The 21,530-nt window shown below is 36.9% G+C and overlaps 1 protein-coding gene across 3 annotated transcripts in view; it reads right to left on the bottom strand.

The window, feature by feature from the left end:
• Nucleotides 1-3,863: 3,863 nt before the first annotated feature.
• Nucleotides 3,864-21,530, bottom strand: part of LOC100745570 (neuropeptide CCHamide-1 receptor-like) — a 41,546-nt gene continuing 23,879 nt past the window's right edge. For all 3 annotated transcript variants that reach the window (XM_003487568.4, XM_033319563.1, XM_012382744.3), the window contains 6 exons: nucleotides 9,511-9,988; nucleotides 8,311-8,503; nucleotides 7,519-7,652; nucleotides 7,120-7,293; nucleotides 5,962-6,212; nucleotides 3,864-4,837 (listed from right to left, as the gene is read on the bottom strand). In XM_003487568.4, the coding sequence (XP_003487616.1) occupies nucleotides 4,522-4,837; nucleotides 5,962-6,212; nucleotides 7,120-7,293; nucleotides 7,519-7,652; nucleotides 8,311-8,503; nucleotides 9,511-9,834 (1,392 nt within the window). In that variant the 5' untranslated portion in view covers nucleotides 9,835-9,988 and the 3' untranslated portion in view covers nucleotides 3,864-4,521. The remainder of the gene's footprint in view (nucleotides 4,838-5,961; nucleotides 6,213-7,119; nucleotides 7,294-7,518; nucleotides 7,653-8,310; nucleotides 8,504-9,510; nucleotides 9,989-21,530) is intronic.

The raw sequence follows: 21,530 nt of genomic DNA, 5'->3' as shown, positions 1-21,530 counted from the left end.
GTCAAACTTTTAATAGCCATCGCTGACTCTCTAATCAGTTCTTGTGATAAATCTCTCCGTTACTGTCCAACTGGTATTACCAACTGCAGGAAGTAATCGCGCACGCTGTAATTTATTCGCACTGTATATCTTGAGGATCGATGAAAGAGCGAAATGAACGCGACAGAAACGAAGAAATGAAAATGGGGTGACAAAGTGTTTGAATGATCCTACGATAAAGATTTATTCGTCGCGGCAATCGATGTTTATTTAAGGTCCGAGTTAACTAATATCGGTCGAACAAGAATTGAAGCAGAAATAAATTTCGTGGCTTAAGATATAAAGGACAAAATAAATGGTAACATGTCGGTTTCCTTACTGATGGCGGATGCGTGGCGATATAAAGTGGCTGAGAAGGGAATTGAGATTAATTCTACAGTTTCTGTAGATACCTACAGGTATCATCTTTTATCTATTCTGTGAGATTAATAAATTGGTAGTTGACAGATTCTAATGGATTTTAGTTTTACGTTGGATACTGAGCCAATAATAAAATAAATACCAATTTATTTCAATGTGTTAGTTCATAATATCAACGACAGGATATTTTGGATCTACTATTTACGATAAATTAGATTTTTAAGGTGAAATATTTTCTATACGATTAATTATATGGGAAAATGTTTTAGATTAAAATTGAATGGCTTCAAGGGGATGTTATTAGCTTCTTTGTAGGTGGGCGCATAAAAGTCATGTGGAGATCAATTTTGTTTTTTTTTAATCGAATTATATATCACTTAATACGTTAATCGATGCAGCTGGAGATTTTCTATGAAAACTTATAAACCTACTTATGTCGAGAAACTGTTCTTTTACTAGATACTTTAATTTTTAATTCGTAAAACTTACAGTATGAAAGGCAAGAAAACCAAATACGGTAGCAGTTCCTCGCGTCTTTCCTTGTTTATCATACGATAAGTTTTACGAACTAAAAATTAAAATGTCCACTAAACTAATAATTTGTTGACATAAGTAAGTTAATAATTTTCTCTTGAGAATCTACAACTGCATCGATTAATATACTAAGAAACCATTCGACTTCTATCTGAAACATTTTCCGAGATAATTAACAGTATCGAGAATATCTCAGTTTAAACTCCTAGGTGACTCATCCTGTATATATACTTTATATCTCATTACAAAATTTTCTACGCAAAATCAGTTCCTTAATTCCTCTTACTGAGGTTGGTTTACTTTGTTGGTTTTTTTATTTTATTCTTCTTACTTGTCTTAATGCTTATAAACGAGGGTGTAATCCAAAATAAATTTTCGAAGCTTCTTATTTCATACCGATTAAAGATTAAAATTACTAAAATTCCCTGGACTGTACCATAACGTGTTCTATGAAAAATTGAGGAACAAAGTATTTGGAGAAATTGAAGGGTGAAGCTTGAACAAAAATTGGGAAAGAAGTAAATGTCGTTGCTGGGATATAAGAGGATGATAATGAAAATGAATGGAAACACTTCTTCTTGTATTAATTACGGATGTATGGTGACACAAAGTGGCCGAAGAGGAAATTTACTTAATTAACTGCTTAACCAGCAAAGCTATCCTTCTCCTGTCAGCGGGACAGAGATCTTGAATGTGAGGGAACGAGGCCGCGTCGCCGTCCGCGTCTGCGGTCTCACCTCTGCATTTCCAGCAGAATTCCTCGTCAGCTTTCACCTCCTCGCTCTCTGTCGAGATCGTTTGTCTGCTCGAAGATTAAACAGTCACAACGGTTCCCTTTATTAACGGTAGAAATGGACGCCACGTTGCTAGGGCTCGGTGCAAGGAACATCTCTGATACACGAATTTCCCTCGGTTTTAACACCGAACGAATGCAAATACTCCACACGGATGCGAAATCTAAACTACGTGCGCGACATAGAATTTAATTTTCATCGACAATTTCGAGCATGTCTCACGAGGTAACTAATGTCGTTTATAACTTTGTCACGTTAAAGACGTACAAATCTACTACGTAGAGACGCAAGAGACAAAGAATGTTAGAACAGTATAGAATATTTCGACAATTCAATTAACATTAGGTTTGCGAAGCGAATTTTTCACGAAGCAAAAGTACTTTTATCGATTCTAAGATCGACAGCGGAAGCAAAATTAATTTACGACGCAATCAATAGATCAGATATATCATATTTATAATAAAGACATTAGTTAACGAAGCTTTCGTCGCTAATAATATTTGTACTGATCCGTATGCTAAATTCCAATTTACATAATCCGAGATTTTTCCGTAGCGCAGCATTTCTGGGATTACGCGTTTTATTACTTAATTTGATAAATTTATAGGTATTTTGTCGATAACAGTATACAATACATAAAAGGATTTTAAGGTGTAATAAAAATTTAGAATGCAATATATCTTTGAAATCTGTCTTAAATTTTTCCTCGAAAATCTTTTAATTTTTATACAAAAAGAAATTAACGCTTCTGGAAGCGTTATTCGACGAAGAGAAATCACGTTTATCCCTTGTAACTATACTTCGGGAATTTTCGATGAATGCAAAGTTCGTTCATTCATTGTGTTTCCGCTTCTAACTTCTTCACGAGGACAGATTTCATTCATCCCGCTTTCGCTACTAAACTTTTCCCGAGGAAACAATTCATTTATCGTAGTTCCTCTAGCAGATTCTATATTGCTCAAAAATTCAGAACTAGAACTGCCACGAATAAAGGACATGAGGTGTAATTTACCGTCGTATCGTGCAAACAATGGCCTGATTACGCTAATGTAATGAGTACGGTTGGATCGGTCTTTAACCTAGTTACGTATTAACGGAAGATTGAAATTAGCTCGATTCGGTTACGGACCTTTGTCGTCGCGATGCATATACTCGTTCTCCTGATACATGCGTAGAGTACGTTGATGGAGTCTGGCCAGTCTGCACAGAGGAATTCGTAAAATCGATCCGTTAAATTAGCCTGTCGCTCTTCAAATACGGCGAAGCATCGGGAACATGCAACGAAAAATACGAAAGAAACAAAGAAACGAGAAGGAAAGTGAAATGGGCGTGTTGTACCTCTTGCTCCATCTAATATAAGAATTCATAAGTGTGCCATCGTCGTAGTCGTTTGAATACATCACTGTCGGGCATTTCTCTCAGCTTGCAAGACGATTGTGCAATGGGAAAGTGATTACGACACAGAATGTCAGAAGACTCTACGACTTTCGAAGTCGATTCTTGTGCCGAGCGTGCAGCGACGACAAATCCTGCGAGAAAACGATTCGTTTCTGTCCAGAGAGCAATCGATGCCCGTTGCTGCCCCCAATGCCCTGCAGTTAGATTTATATTGAGTTTTAAACGACACTTTGTGCAGGAACGACAGTAACGCGCGAGTATTTCCTCGATCGTTCTATACTGTCCGCGATCAAATATCAAATTGTCGATGAAACGAGATGAAAGCACGAGATATCGGATGAAGCTGGATACGTGGGTCTTCAAATCAAATTAATGGGTCGATCACTTTTTATTTCGTTTTCATTTCGTTCCATTTTACCTCGCTTTGTAAACGTTGGGAAGGAAAATAGAAAAACGACGGAGGTTAGGTAATAACGTCGACGATTACTTGTCAGAATTTTATTCATAAAATCGGTGCTCTCTAAACGTACAACTGTCGCAGTCTTTGTACCTGCAAATCATACTTTCACACGAGTTCACAGAATAATTGTCTAGCGCTATAGTTTTGACGATATCGGTGCATTCGAGGGACAAGATATTCGACGAAGATTTACAGGAAATGACAGATGTGTTAGTTATGGACGATCGCTACTTCTCTCTCTCTCTTTCTCTCTCTCTCTCTCTCTCTCTCTCTCTCTCAGAAATTGGAGCTAAAGCTTAAGACTTTAAGAATGTGGGAGAAAAATATGATAAGTCCATTTTTGATGTTTTTATGCCGCTTCTAGATAGTGGCTAAAAGGATCCCTTAAATATGAAATCTTAATATGAAATCTTCAAAGGAAGGAAATAATTTGATAGATTCAAAGATTTTTAGCCTTTGGAGAACTTAGGATGTCGAGCCGTTTGGTCGATTTAATCCATTAAGATCCAACGTTGAATTCTATAAAATTCATTTTGTGATTTTCGCAAAAAGGAACTGCAAGCATTTGTTTCATATTTCTGGATGCAATAAATAACGACGAAAGAGGTATCAAGGAAATTCTTAGAGTTCCCCTTCACAGCCATAATATTAAAGAAGGAAATTCAATAAATAGATTGATCGACAGCGATAGCAAATATTGCTTCTTAATGGATTAATCCCAGAGCTAAATGAAGAGCTAGTCTCGACATCGAATTTCTAACAATGTACAGAATTTCAAAATTATTCTCCCGAGAAATGTGAGAAATGCGACTTAATGTATCTTTCGCCTGTGATCTTCGCTTAAGAGTTATTGGACCATCGACACGAATAGTGTTTTCCAAATGAAAAGAATACACACGGGCGTGATCATTGGTTGCTGAAAAATCGCTGAATTATTCAGTCCTTGGAGTTTAACGAACATTCGCGAATGTTCGACTGCTCCGTCGTGGAATTTTGCTGGCTTTTCAGTCCATCCTCGATACCGTTAGGACACGCGGTCAGACTAATGGTCGTCTCCTGTTCCTTGATCGGGCCACTGGTCCTGGTGTCGTTTCCAAAGATGGACATGTGCATGGTGTTTCGTTGACCGCGTCGAGAATCGTACCTTTTGGAGCTTATCAACGAGAAACTTTGACCTCGTCCTCGGGAGCTCAAGTCCGACGAACAACGACGCCGTCTGCGGATCCTTCTCGGCACGCAACAAAGCAGATACCTGCAACGAAGTTTGTTACACTTTAACGACTTTAGTCTGTTAGTTGGCTGCAATAATGTTAGCTCTTTAAAGTTAACAAGAAGAAGACGAAATACTCGTCTACTTTTGCTTGCTCGTTAAATCGTATTAATTCGTTCATGAGGGATTTTACGAGTGATAAATTTTGGAATGTATTTAGAGATGAAAGTATGCAAATTATTGTTAAAAACTAAACCTCTATCTCTATCTTCTTTTCCCTTTACTTTTTAATTCTGAATATCTATTTAAAAAATAATATAAATAATAAAATATATCATTATTATTATGTCTTTTAATAAATGATTTAAATTGATACTGCGAAAATTTCATAAAATATCAATTTCATATAATTCCATACAAATTCCTAATAAAGGAATATCATATAATTTCATAAACATTCATGAAAACAAAATTTCATGTAATTTCGTGAGAAATTTCCATCTCCTATAATTTCAGATAAAATCCAATTTTCTATAATTTCATAAAAAGTTAGTAAGTGCTGCTTCTTATTTATTAATGTATCTTTAACTTTCGATCAAATTATTGGCACGTCGAATTGGGAAGAATAAGTTTGAGAAATATATATGATTGAGCGTTCAATCGTAAATTGGATAGGTTCGGAGTATCGCTATAAACGAGATAGTCCGATAGTATATCCGAAACCATATTTCAATCCGGCAATCAATATTCATGACAACGAGCGATTCGTTTTATAATTTTTCACGAGTTGAGCCAGGATTGATTTTTAAAGAGGAGCATAAAATACGTAACGAATTAATTGTGGTTGCATATAGTGATTAACTGATGCGAAACGTCATTGATTATCGCGTTAATCGATCAATTTTTATCGGATTCTTGAAAATTTATGGAAATAGGTTGGATCGGTTCGTAGTCATGCGCCAGATGTCAAATATTTTTCCTAGTTTCTTTTCCAATATTTTATACCGAAAGAACGATAATTTCTTGCGAAACGAGAATAATATTACTCGAAATAATGGGAACTGACTTTTTGTACATTTTGATAAAGCAACGTTATGAAACTAAAAATAGATCGATCGTATATTTCTTAAATTATAGAATAATATTTTTGCCAATGCAGAAAATACCTGTCGAAATATTTTCTAAACGTGCTGCTCACGCAGTACAACGCGATAGGATTAATGCAGCTATTGGTAAATGCCAGGCAGAAGCTAAGAATCCGGAAATAATGCCAAAATGTGTTGTAATCCTGTTGGGCGGTTGGGTGGATGTAAAACCATAGCATAAACACGTGTTGCGGGAAGAAGCATACTGCGAAAACGATCACGAACGCCATCACCATCTTCGCCACTTTTTTACGAGCTTTCACCTGCTTTAGCTGTAACCAAACGAGTTTCAAAGTGATACAAAATATATTGCGCGTGTACTTCAAAAGTGACAGAACTCAAAAAAGTTTCACAGAAAGCACGAGAAATTATTTTGAAACTTACGAGACATTGTTTATTAGACAAATAATTTTAGCAAGTAGAATAAACTCTAAGAAAGAAATTTATTTCATCAAAATTATCGTATTAATATTATTCGATGGAATGTTATTTTTGTAATTTCTCGTAACGTTCTTCCAATATGGAAATTAATTGTTTCGAATTGTGACACTTCTGAAATTCGTGTACGATATTATTAAAGAATATGACCCCTTCTTTTATATTCTTTCTCGTTGAATAAATTTTTTTGATAACCGAAAACTTTGCGTCTTGACTTTGCTACAACTTTACTGAAACGAGTAAATATTTCTTGGCAACTTTAAACGAGTCCCCTGGTTGTGTATTAAGTTCCAAGTTCGTGGAACGCGAAAATTGTCGAGAGGAATCAATGAAGTTCGGCCTGTGTTCACAACCGAGTTGATATTCATCGAGTTTAATAGGACTTCTAGCTGTTGTATTAAAGCGTATCGCTTATCTCTGAAACAATTCAAGAGTTTGAATATTTTTGTCCTCAGTTGAACATGAAAAATTTGAAAGAAGATAACTTCGATCACTATCACATCCTCGTGTTTGTTGGCAATTTGTCTTTTTTTTTTAGCTTTCCTATTACATTTTGGTTAAACGATTATAGCAATTTTTGTTCATTTAACGTTTTGCGTAAATCGAGCAGTTCATCTCGAAAACTACCATTGCAAATTTTTGTCTCTTTGCAGTTTAATTATGAGCTCTTCGACTTTTCATTTGCAAAAATAAAACATGGTCATTTTTATCGCCCACCTTTAAAACTTTTTTTCCACTCACCTGACACTGCATTTCGCCAGGAATATTCCTAGTACTGTGAATCAGATGTCTGGCCATAAGAATGTAGAAGAAAGCAATAATACTAAGCGGCACAGCATAGTATATGAAGAACCGACAGACCAAAATCGTCTTCGGATAATTCGGTCCAAACTCCGCGGGATACGGATAGCAGGCCTTTAAATTGAACACCATATAACAAATGTAAAAACCTTCCCTCGAATCGATCAGATGAGTGCAAATTATTTGGACAATACAGTGGAACAGCAGTTGTCTGATGATGCCGAGCAAAGGAAATTGGAAAGGAATAAATGGAGAAAAATCGTGTTAGACGTTTCGTCGATCGATCGTTAAAGCACGAACGATAAAATTAATTATCTTATGGATGTTAGTCGAACTCACTTGAAAGGTCACGTTGGTGTTCACTTTGAAAACCCTGATGTAGGAGAAGGAACTCGGGATGGCGCACATAATGGCCAATACCCAAATCAAGGAAGCGACGATCACCGTGAAACGCGTTGCTCGCCTTCCTGTACCTTGAACAGTAAAAGTCGGAAACGACTGATTTCATCGATCACATCTGTATTCATATTCGCTCGAGTATTTCTTTTCATGGCGCACTGCGGATACCATAGAATATCTTTCTATCCAAGAGCAAACGAAATTCGCGTATTTCACTTTATATAAATTCCTTTGGTATCCGTGGTGCGCACATAGTTCCACCCACGGAATATTAAATTGCGGCGTAAAATGCGGAAAACGTTCTCAGTACGAGACGAGGATCTTGTAAAAGAATATATGTGTTATCAAAATCGACTATCAAACTTTGTTTAACTTCGATTATCCTTATTTCCGTATTCCATTATTTTTATACATTTACACATTTATTATTTGAATTGAATTAAACGAAGGAGATGGCGAAAAATTGTTATTCCTACTTGAAGTATTTTTAGCTGTTCTTTCGTGCTTTCGTGCAGAGAAATTGTACAATATTTTCCTTGGATATTTTGTACATGTATTTGTTCGTGTTTCGGTGACATTTACAAATGTCTTCTGATGAATATTATTATAATATATCATATTAGAATAGGTAGAATAGCCGCTTAAGCTTTCGAACGTTTTCCGTGCTCTTGCTTTTCATCGCGAAGATCTCTATTTCAGAATAATGGGAAAATGGGAAATCGAAGCTCGTACCCGAGGCGTGGAGCTTTCTCATCGGATCGACGATAGCGAAGAATCTGTCCGCGGATAGTGCCGTTAGAGTGAAGACAGAAACTCCGATGGAGATATCCTTGGCGCACTCGGAAACCTTGCAGAGCACGAGTCCAAAAGGCCAAGAATCCACGATATATACGGTGAAAGTGAATGGTACGCACGTAAGAATCACCTGCAGCGCAATATCGAATCATTGTCTCAGAAAAGAATCGTCAATAACGTTTTTATTCGAACAATAGCCTCCAAGCTGAATAAAATTTCGACTGACTAAGGAAAGAATTCATTGAGACTCTTCATTGTGCACCGATAAGTGCACTCTTTCTACTGATACTCTTTCTTTGAAATGAAAACAGAAAACTGTTGAAGAAGAGAAGGAATCTCAGCTTAACGAGAACTGTCTGTAATAGCAAGGGTTAGTTAGTTGAATCAACCAAACATCCTAAAATTGAATGTTGAATTTTGCATAGAATAATAGAGTAGACTCGTTGTCTATTATGACGTACTGTTAATCTTTGATATGTTAATGAAAGAATGAGAAAATATCATACGCTTTAGACCGAGTAAAAAAAAGACATCAGAAACGAGAAAATAATTCGAATAACCCTATGGTAGAGTTACCTGAGTCAACGAGGAGATGTTTGTTACATGAGAATTGATCGAATGAGCGATAAAACATTGTGATAATTACAACTGAGAATATTAACATCGACCATTTTCCTTTTGATCTTTTGATGGCTGAAAGCTATATGCTCGTAGGGAACTATGGTCGTCGATCTGCCAATATACACGATATTTGTCACAAAGAAAGGTTTGAATAGTCTGTTTTCAAGCGTACATCGCTTAAACATTGTCTGTAACTAAATTTGCGAATTACGCAAGTCAGTAAGAAAAATTGAACAAGTTTTACTCGTCATGGTATTCGAACATTTTTCTGACTCGAACATGACGAACATTTTCTTACATTGAACGCACATATAGTTTGACAAGCAACGATCGCGCGAAGACAGTTTAAGAGATGAACCTTCTATGAAACTATGTCGCTGGGAAGGGAAATATCTGAGTGAACATCGAAGGGAGGAATTTCATGGTAAAGAAAAGGGACTGATCGTTTTCACGAGCAGAGAATTTTAGGGATGATAAAACATCGATAATAAATCTAGAATAAGAATAAACACGTGCCAAGAGATCTCCGAGCGCCAACGAAAAGACATAAATATTGGGAACGTTCCTCATGTTACTGTGGCGCAGTATGGTGAGCGCGAGCACGCCATTTCCTGTAAGCCCGATCACAAGAATCAGCAGGAACACGATTGGCACGAAGTATGTTTCCGGTCGATCTTCATACGGCGTGTACTTTTCTTCCGCGTTTGTTTGCTTTTCGATGCTCGTGTAATGTGTGGTCGAAGCGATGCCGAAAGTGTCCTTGAGGACGTTCGAGACGGTCGGCGTGGTCCATGAGGTCGAAAATAAGAGCGAAGACGGGGAAACCGTAGTCCGAGCCATGAACACGTTCGATTTCGTTCTTGCTTTGGACAAAGACAATGTGGTCCCGTATGTTGCGGAAACGAATCGTCGTGGTTCACATCTTAATCGTGGTCTTCAGTGGCCAACAGCCGCAAACGCTTCAGCTCAGCTTCCTTTCTCAAATCTTTGTGCCCTGGAAATTGTAAAAGAAATTCGCGTTAGTGAAAGTTTCTCTGCAAATAGAGCGGAACACGGAGGTAAATGGGGAAATGATCCCCGTGGGCATGGAAACGTCTGGTTTCAAGGAAATTGCACGCTGGAAATACGTGTTTTTCGGAATGGCTGAGAGCTAAAGTGTCTCTTCTAGGGAAATGCTATGGGAACACGATAAGGAAGATGAATTTTACGTATATGTTAAGGAAATGTTATCTACATTTATTTATATTGCATTCGACATTCCATTGATACGAGAGAATGATGCTGCCTTTCACAATAGTTTATTGATTTATTCTATTTGTTAACGGGGATGAACTCAATGATATTCAAATACGTGGTAGTAAAGTAGCCGTTGTAATATTTGCAACGGGAAACAAATCTCAATTTAGATTACGTATTCGTTGATTCTGTCCATCACAACATGAATTTGCATAAAGATCCGCGGTCTAAGGCAATTTGAAGATCGCTCGCCGTTTATGTGGAGATAATGCCTCATCCGAAAGTGCGCGAATCTCTCGGATAGTCATGAATGGAGAATTCTGAAAGAGATGCATCTCTGCGAATCAGTTACGGTAGAATACCGTTCAGTTCAATAAAATTCAATCAGAATAGCTCGGAACCAAGCCGTATTAGAATATTTGTATATTTCAGAACATGGAACATGTGGAAAGTCGAGTAATCGAGAATAGGCAAAATTTAGTTGGAATTACCAGAACTTTAATTATTGCACTTACAGAGTTTTATAACAGTTATGGATTTTTATCTATTTGCAAGCTGAGCTAACAGTATATGTATAAGAGGATGACAAGGAGATGACGACATTCTTGCGGCACTTTAACAAGCAACTCGAAACGACTTGGATACCATGGGCCAAGAGCGGTCTAATGAGATTTCCGTTGCTTATACCTTCACGTACACTATATAAAACTGCCATCAATAAAAATTCACGATTCACGGAAAGAAAGAGAATATAAAAGAGTGCATTTCTGTCGCGTGAAAAACATTAACGGCGGTGCTGGGTGACCTCGTTAACCGAACTCGTGGATTTTCGTGGTAATACTTTTTTCTATCGTGCCAGCATGATTCCACCGTAACGAGTTGCTTAGATGCTTATAACTTCATCCGCTATTCGATATCGCTTCCGGTAGCAGATTTTCCAGCTAACGATGCTTCTCTTCGCTTTGACCAAATGTTTCAGTCCATCTTAATCCTTAACAAAGTCAATGTGGAGAATCCATCAGAGAAGAGAACCTGGAAATTTCTTAATTCCGTGGAAAGCAATATCAATTATGCGTTACTAAATTCCTACGCGAGTAGGTACAGTATCGTAGAAAATATGAGTAGGAGGAGCTTGAGCGAAACTTTGGTTGTTAATAGCAACGATAGTAGATGTGTCGCAATGTTCCCTCTGCGTTTAGTGTTGCAAAAGGGCCAAGATTACAGGAATTTAGAGGAGATTATCCGGACAAAGACGACTATATTGAGACATCCTCAACGTAGAGGAAGGAAATAATAATGACCCGAAAAATAATTATCATTAAGTTAAAAATAAAGTAAACAAATTATATCTGTACTTCAAAACTATCTATTTACATCTTAAAAAATTCTACTATTTACCATGTAACCGATAATTAGATTAAAAAAAAAATTCATAATAATCACTACTCCTGTTGTTGTTACACGAGAGAATCTCACCTTAAGATATTTAACCAATTTCCTAGCAATAAAAATAATGGTTGGAACGAAAACGTCCTAAAGGATGTAACACAACTGAAAGATATTCAAAGGAATTGTGCGAGCATTTTGTACGGTTAATTTAATCAAGTAGGCGCCGACATAAATCCAGGCGAGCGCATTCTCGCGAATGTCGTGGAAAAAGGATACACTCGAGTATTTCAGGCACTTTGCTATAGGCAAGGGTCTTTTGTAAGCTGCATAATAGTAAAAGCATACTTGATTATTGGCGTCCCTCGATCCACGAAAGACAATGCAAGCTCGTGTTTACACACGAACATGTATACAATCCTCTGGCAAAGGAATTTAAGCAAATTTATGCTTGCAAAGGATAGTTCGCGTGAATTTACGATTCATCGCCTCTCGAGTGCAATTGATATAGTTTCAAGGTGGCCATTGTTCACTCATTACATTCTCGAAATTTCTCTCCCGATTTTATCGCCTTAGCAATGTGTACGTAGGCAATAATGCACATTTTTCTTAAAAAAAGAGTCGTCGGGACCAATTGATCTGACGTCATTCAGCTTTGAGACAGTTTACGATAGGTGCAGTAGGCGAAATACAATTCAGTAAGGTCGTAAAGCGTTAAGTAAGGTCACTAAATGATCTAACTACAATTAAGGCCGTACGTAAGAACCTGCTCCAGATTTTAAAAATTTATATCATCGTCAGTGGTTCAACGACGTGTCATAAAATCGGAGTTTTAAGCGTAGAAATTATTCGAAAATATTATTCTGTTTTTAAATAAATAGATTGTTCGGAAGTAGAATTCTGGGAATAGAAGTAGAACTGCAGAAGTAGAAGCAGGATTTCACTCACTTGGACTCTATTTGTTGGAAGGAAGTTTTATTTAATATCCGACTAACTGAACTTTTGTCAATTGAATTCACTTATCTACTATTTTACCCACTCGAGATATTCAGAGCGGATGAACACAAGGTGTAATGAAACTGTTGAAACTTTGAATCATCCCTTAAACTCGAAGTGTCTCGTTTAATTCGACGGAGAGCCGGTAAACCGATCTCCGGCCACTTTAATCATCCAACAATTTCACGCTGGGATTCGCTCGAACGCCGCTATCTTTCCCGGTTGACGCGAAATCTCATTCGAAGATGGAAGAACCTTCAACCGTGTGAAACAGCAGTCAAACAGTGTATCGACAAAATGGTAAATCAAAGCTTTCGAAAGTGAATCTTATCGATATAGTCATTATTTACGATAATGTGTTGCGCACAGACAACATAAACATTTGTCTCGAATGGAATTTCGTTCTTCATTAGAACAAATTTAATAGATAGAGACACGAAAATTCCCACCTGGAGCTCGTTAACTGTTTTTCAAAATAGACCTAACCTTCTTGTATGTTTATAGTATTTTTCCAATTCATAGAAAAGATCCATGCGATTGCATCGTTATTGTGATATCGTTCCTCGTTAATTGATATCGGTCGCATTCTAAAAAAACACTTACCAAAATCCTTACCTCTGCAAAGAAACGTACAATCGAAACGTGTATATTTCAGCTCTCATTCATTTTATGATCGCTCTATATTTTCATTCGTGATGTACGTATACGCGTGAACCTTGAAGCGAGATACAGTTTGGCCAAACGAATTTGACGAGACGTGTCTGGAAAAGGAGAAATAATTTAATAAAAGCCGGTTGACTATAAACCCTTTTATAACACGGTTTCAATCACAAGCTGGCCAGATTGGATACCACGTTACAATGGTATTTATTCCCGATGATGAGCCGTTACCACGACCGGACCCATACGCGGGAAGACAGAGCTAGCACCTCGTAAATCGAAGCCCAAGACATTTAGGATCATTAAATGAGGCTAAGTGCGATAGCGGCCGTGATAGGATTAAAAAGGATATATACAGTGGCCTGGCTATCGAAAGCTTGTGTATAACGCGTGTTCACGTTTTTCATGAATTAATATCTAATGAAGCGGAGAGATCACTCAGTGTCTCGTAATTGTGGCAAAAGTACATTATACACACTGACGAAATATGATTGCGTACAGAACAGAATCTGCTAATTTCGAAAAAGGTTTCGTGCACGTTTTGAGTGAAATTTCAAAACTTTAAGAATGTAATATAATAGAAAACGGGGACAAAGAATATTTTTTCCAAGCTACTTTTACGTGGAAAAATAAATTACGATCGTTATTCGATGGTTAAGTACTCAACAATCTGGCGAGCTGCAAGTATTCGCATAAAAAATAACGAGATGAAACTCCAGGAATATGAAGGTACGGGAATGCGTGAAGAAAACGTTCGTTTAATCAATTTACTAGCGTCCATGGCAGCTGTTACTAAAAGCCTATTGTTCAATCTAGCAGCGTGAATAGAAATTACAATCTAAAATACTTCTGGACAATCTGCCTATCTCTTCCTTTTTTTTCTTTCTCTTTCTCTCTATCTCTCTATCTTTCAACTCACGGCTGCAGTTAATAAAATTCTGCATAGATACAGTTTCTCTGGTTGATATGATTCACGCTTGGAAATATCGATTTCGTTCGTTTGAGAATGTAGCAGTCTTTTTCGTGCATAAATTGAACTAGGAAGCTTTGTGGAACGTGCTACGTACGTTGGTGGAATATCATTAGCGTCATTAAGCTTCGACTATCGATTTTCAAGTTGGTTGGCGTCGCGGCGTCATTCCCCAGGGCATAAAAATTTCGCTTAATCGATACAATCGCGCCTATTTGTTTTAAAAGAGCAACTAATAGAGAATTTTTATTTTTCGAGCTTTTTCTACGTTGCAATTTAACTTTGTTGCGGTTTAAATTTTGGATAATTGAATTTTAACTTCAACCAAAAAAAAAAAAGAACTTTCAATTATTTGGAAAAATTATTAAAGTATATTGAAACGGGGACGCGCTTATTGGTAATAATTCATCTCTCACTTTCGATCAATTTTCTAATAATAGAGAAATATAGTTTGGGCGAAGAGCGCTCAAAATAACAGAGCAGAATTCATTTTCGTCGAATGATCGAATATTCGAATCCTTACACAGAGAACAACGCAAAAGTTGTGGATTTAGAATTATCACGATCGTCCTGAAGCACGCGAGTTAATTTTCAATTGAATAATTCTGCAGAGCAAAGATAGAACTCGATTGGAAAAATAATTTACATCGTTGATATTGATTCGTCGAATTGATATTTTCAATTTTCCCGGTATCACCTGAACACAAGTTAATTGCCATGGAAATCTTCACAGCGCCACATTTTCTGGATATTTTGATAATTAATTGCTCGTGTATCATTTAAAACGGCACGTGTAGAATGCGTTGCACGATACCACGCGTGTTACCTAACAGGTTTTGATAAAACCCGGTGAAAATCGATTAATTACTGCGGCGGAAAATTCTGAAAACGTTGCATTGCACCGCTCCACTTCGCTTCATGGTTCTCCATACAGGCACAAATGAAATGATCAAACTACGATTCTTTCCAATACCAGCGAAACGATGCACGTACGTCCCGCTGATGTAACAATACGTTGTTATTTCGCAGAGGTTTTGTTATTACGTGGTTCTTTTTACGTGGTTCTTCTACCAGATACAATACCCGGCAGTTGTAAAATCATTTCAAAGGCGCGAGTTACGAAAATTGAATTGGATTACACGTGGTTGGTATGGATGAGAGCAGATTACGAGAAAAAATTCGGATTTCGTATCAAGAGCAGCACAAGATTAGGAACGACGTTTTAACCACTTTCGATGATCGTTTTCCTTCGTAGAAGAAGAATCGTGAAATCGCATGGGGACTACTAATTGGGGCGTTGGCAAAATAATCATGCATCGGACACATGGTCGAATCGATGCAACGTTACTCGTTTCATTTGCACTTGCTAAATTTGTAAATAATTGCTAGTTGCAGACAACCGGCCAAATCGATTGGTAAAATCCTTGATTCCTTTCTTGCTGTTAAAATAGTTAAACATAGTACTGTTTTAAATCTTATATTAAGTGTAAACGCACGAAGTAAACGGTCAGTAACCATGGAGATTGGAAACATGAATAGAGATGAAACAGAAAGGAAATAGTCTTATTTTTCCAGCGACTGTATAATTGCAAATCATCAGAGAACATTACACTTCTCAATCAATATTCGATTAAAGGAGACTTCATTTTGAAGACTTATTCACAATCGAGTTTATTGCTCGCCGCATTATTGCTCTTGTCGAGTACAATAAAAGTAAATAAGGTGCAGAAAAATGCGATGCGGAAGCAATTTTCTTCCGTACAGAATAATTTAGCAACCTAGTGCTATTGGCCAATTGACAAGTTGCAAATTGTAGATGTATTTTTTTACAATTTCACAGTTTTACGTGATATAAGATAATTGCATAACGTGCAATTTCTAAAATTTACATTTAAAATTATAATTTATTATTATATTATTATTATTATTATACTTGTAAAGTATCATTAGTTCAATTGTGCAAGGTGGACAGTTCCTATTAACCAAACTAATAAAAAGAAATAGGATTAGCTGGTGAACCTTTTTCATTGGAACTACTTGATTATCCGAAATCCCATGGTCCCTGCTCGGACAAATGAGATTCCATTGTATTACCTACCTTTATAGTCGGACGATATACGTATGCAACAAAATTTCCTATCTGTGGTCGCCAGAATATATGAAGATAAGAGCAGCATGAGAGAACCGAGATTATTTTACAGACTCGGTTTCTATGAAATTGCAGTATAAGAAAGAAAAGGAGAAGGTAATCCAGTCTTCGAGTATTTACGGTCTTCGAGTGTCCATTCTCCCTTGGGTACAAAGAATCGCCTGTTTCATTGCTAAACGGCACTGTCAGCGCTTTTGTCTTCCGTCTGATTAATATCGGTTTCTACTACTAATCTCACCCAACTTCACTGATATCCCTTGTACTGGAACCTATCCTTTGAACTAGTTCCCGGAATTCTGTTCTCTAATTATTCATCGTATTAGGATAATTGTAATAAATGGATAAAATGATTACAGTGTGTATAAAATTTAACAAATTGAATACTTCCATCATTGTCTGAGAGAACTGCAATTGCCATATCACTTGGAACGTTTTAAAACTCCGAACTCGTGCAAGTTTTTCTGGAGCTTAATAATTCTGATGAATGAATGGTCCTTCTTTGACCGGAATGATTATAATTACCGTGGCACAGCTGGTTTTAATCTTCTATATTTTAATTCTCTTATTTGGAGCTTGATTGAAGAAAAAATCCAGAAATTCTGGGATTTCGAATACAATTGTTTCAATTTGTCATCAGGTAACGTATTTATATCTCTCGGGTACGTAATTCAAAATTGCGATATAAAATAATTTTTATTCAAACGACTGTAGCTTCTTTCTTTAATCGCGAAAAAAAAAAAAAAAAAAAAAAAACGGGACAGGCCTGTAAAATTATTTCTCTATGATTTTATGACACATAAATTATTAATGTCTAGACGTTTTATATGCTAAAACAAAATATGTTAAGATAAAAATTATCTTAAAAGATCATATATTTAAGGATAAAAATGTTGAGTAATTCGTGACAACACAACGTCCGAATATTTTGAATATTATATCGAAAAAAGAGAGGTTTACAGGAAATTGAGAAAGATGTTGGTCCTTTTAAACTGAAAAATGTCACGATATTTGGTCGTCAAGCGTCAACGCCATTCATCGCACGCAAGTGCAATTTTTTCAATCCATCAATCCTTTTTCGATTGACGCGTTCACTGTAAAGGTAGATGATAAAATGGAGTTCCGAGGACGTTAAACAAATTTAATCCTAGTAAGACGATGATGTCTTTTCGAAAGAATCACAAAAGACACGGAGTTACCACGCCGTTAAAAAAAACAATTTGATTTGAGTAACTATGTCGATAGGCTTAAAGTCGAAGTAACCTAAGCCTCTTAACACCTCTTACGAGCTTGGCTATGCTACACCATAACGAGGAGAAGGATTAGTTAGGTTTGCTCGAGTTTTCCTTTGTATTTGTCGGACAATGAACTAATATGTAATATGTAATATATATAGAAACATCTTGGCAGTATGTTTTTCGAGAAATCGAATAAGCCGCTCCAATAATTCTGTCTGGTTATCCCTCAGCAAATATCATTTCTGTCGTTGATAAATTGATTTTAAACGTCTCATTTTCTCAACCAGTTTATCAAAATTGACATCGTTGACATTGTAGAATCTTTAAGCGAAAATGAAAAGCTGGAAACGTAATGAAACGTGTAGGGGAATGGCATATCGAATTAAATTTCTTATTGCAGTGGTATTTACGTACCTTTAACAATGGGCGAAGGAAACGCGAGCGAAATGAGTTTACGGTTTAGCATCGTGACGGGGGTAAATTAAAAACGCCATCTCTACATCCGTGGAAGTTACGTTACAACAAAAGTTACAAGCAAATTCCACGCTTTCTGGCTTAATTAATACATTCTAGATTGTACAAAGAGCTAACTAGAAAGTCACGTGATTACGGAACACTGGTTTTTCGTTTAATTAAAGCGTCTCGAAAGGCTCGTTCGAAGAATCGAGTTAAGTGTTAAGAACTCCGATTAAATGGTTAATGACACAGTTTAATCAATTGTTATTTACTTTGTGAATACGAACGTTCAGATAACAGGCGACTTGTTGTTAGTTGATATTTAACGAATCTAGAAATGCATTTTAATTTGTAGTACATCTGTCACATCCTAGCAGTGTCTTCAACCTTCTCTCTAAACGAGATTTCTTTGAATCCGAAAAATCGTTACTTTCACTAAAATTCTACTGTTATATTAAAGCGTTTCCTTTTGATCATCAAGTAGCGTAAAAATGAGAAAATCACCAATTTTATTTTTCCTATGTAATCTTTAACAAACTTCCTTCGAAATATATATGTATCGTTATATAGTCCACAACTGTTGTTTACTAAATTACGAGCCGTAAAAATAAATTTCTCGCTATTATTGAAAGAACAGTTTTAGATACGAAACTGAACCATCAGCGATGTTTGCGTAATTATTGTGACGGTGAGGTTGACTTTCGTCTTTCTTGAGGGTGGTCCCCATAAAAATATCGCACTGAAGCCTCCGGTAGTCTTAAAGCTATTTTCACCAGGGTATGGGTAAACGTGGAGTAGGAGGATCGTAAAGTTGAGAAAGTGGCTGCTCTTGACCGTCGACGGCGTTGATCCGCCCTCTATAACTGCCAATAGAGGGTTGCGCATTGCCACCAGTGTACGTTCTGTTGTTTAGATTGCGGTATTATTCCAGAGAACATTTATGTGGTTAGTACGCCACAAAATTTAGATATTCGGCGCAGTACCGAGATTGCATGTCAATATGACGTTTCAATATCTCCATTAAGTAATTAAACGAAGCCTGCCGGCGAAATATAAATTAACATCTTTAATAGGCTACGCTAATAGCTAATATACGCTATTGTACGGAACCATTTGAACTGCCTTATGCACTTGCGGTAATAGTATACCAATTTTTGCAAAATGTATAAATTAATGGCAAATCAATGACTAGAGACGGTGATTAGTATGTTCTCGTGAAATTGGAAGATTATAAACGCAAATAATCTGTTAACGAGGATCGATGAAACTCGTATTAAAGGAACCAGGATGAAAAAGTATATAATACAAGGAAAAGAACCAAGTTGGAATTGATCAATATTTTTTAAAATGGATCGTTGTAAATTTACGAAATTTGTCTACGAAGAGTTATGAATTGATCACTTGGCTCTTCTGATAGTTCTAACGTTATAGAAATAAAGAATAATCTTCTCTTCAGATAAAGTGCACTATGACGTTGACGTACTTCCGGATTTTGGATAATTCTGCTGGCAACAGCGTTAATAATCTTCGCGTGAGTTTAGAAGAACCTCCTTTATCTGACTCGTAGTTTACGAGCGGTCTGAAGATAAAGAACTTTTTAAAGTATGTTTCATTACATTAACCGCTTGAAAAACATGCTGATGAACTCCGTAAATTGAAAAGCAGAGAAAAATAACGATATTAAGTACATTTTTTAAACTTGAACTATGTAATTGTCTATACCAGCAGCTTTGATAAATAAACTTAAGGATATCAGTCAGTTGTCTAATTGTAAAATTGTAAATTATTGTGCGAGAAAGCTGAGATAATAAAATTGAAAAGCTTTACTTTACTAAAATCGTAGCAAATCTTTTGATCGTAATTTTTATGGTCGAATTGCATCCTAATTGTCTGAATGTCTGAAAATTTTTAAGCTTTTATTATTTTAGGGTACATTAAAATACATTAGATGGAGATGATCGGACAAAAGATATTTTGCATGATTCGACCAAATAGTTGCATTGGTATTCATCGTCAATATCCGCCAGTAAAAGCGACACGAAATCATAGTGAATCCTTTAGTGAGACGTGTCCCGAGATCCGTCGTGTTCCTTTGTTCTTTCAAAGTTTATTTCCTGGTGGATCTTCGTCGTGTTCGTTTGTGAAACGTGCCTCAGCTTTCGATAAAATAAAGGCGGGGAACCGTGCGGATAGTTCCTTAGGAAACTGAAGAGAGTACCGACTGTTCCTGGCAATTTCTAAACATTCCCTTGACTACTCCAAATCCGTATCCTACTTCCAAAGAAGAATAAAAACTTCGAACAGAACGAACTGTTGTTTGAGAAAGAAAGAGTATAATACTGCAATTACCCGCCTATAAAACCCTACTTTGGGCTACTGAAACAAAGAGGATGAATAAAAGGAACAAAAGAGCGCAAAGAAAACAAAGCACGTATTGTTTCGAGCTGACAAATAAAATCCAACGCTGCACGGCGGTGTGATGAATTGATGCTCTTGAAGCTTAAATACCGAACAGCTTGGAATTTATTTGATAGGTACATTCATGTCATTTGCCAACGTATCTACATTTCACCTATTGTAGAGGATACCAAACTTCGAGCGTCCAATATTTGTTCCCACTGCTGAACACCGTATTCTGCATATTTCAATCGTGTTACGGTAGCGAGTTAGAGAGAACCAGAGAACTCCTGGCCTCTTCGAGATGTTCGATACACCGATACACCGGAACGAGATATTCAATTATAGGAAGAACACTTGGTGCACGGTTGTAAAACAAGATTGAAGCGTGGTGGTCGATTATTTTCGTGAAAACAACCTACTGTTTGTTCCAAGTGTTCGTTCCAAATATTCGTTCCAACTGTTCCTTTTGGACGTTCCTCCCCCTCATTCGTGCGAAACGTTTGTCCCAAAGTATTCGTTCGAAAGGTTCGTTCTACACCCAACCGATCTATTTTTCATCGTTGATATCTTACCGTCTCGTCGTTCTAGACGACGAGGAGAGAGAGAGAGAAAGAAAAGGCAACGGGATAAAATAACGTTCCCAAAGGATGAAAACATGGGATAACCAAGCCTCGCCTGGAATCGTAGCTTTCATTCGAATGGCAACCTTTCTGGGCGTTTTTTACACTCGCCCGGTCGTTTTGATTGCGTATTCTTCGTCAGTCGGTTGGTATTTGCTATTCGACGAAGAGGAGGGAAATAGTCGAGTGGTGAACCAAGGAATTTTAATATCACGTTCAACGCTCGGATTTCCGACGTTTTCGTATTAAAACGACCGGAACAGATTGCAATCACGCCAACGGCTACTCGGCAATTAGAGAGAAAACAGGCCAGAGACGACTGTTTAAAGTCGGATAATCGAGAAACGAAATATATGGGAAGAAAGTTGGTTATTCGGCCAAAGAAAAATTATTGTACAATGGATGGAAGGAAAAGGAAGAACGTAACG

The sequence above is a fragment of the Bombus impatiens genome, unplaced genomic scaffold, assembly GCF_000188095.3.
Source record: "Bombus impatiens unplaced genomic scaffold, BIMP_2.2 scf_0166, whole genome shotgun sequence".
Taxonomy (NCBI): Eukaryota; Metazoa; Arthropoda; class Insecta; order Hymenoptera; family Apidae; genus Bombus; species Bombus impatiens.
The sequence above is the reverse complement of the archived record's forward strand: the minus strand, read 5'-3'. Positions and strand labels throughout refer to the sequence as shown.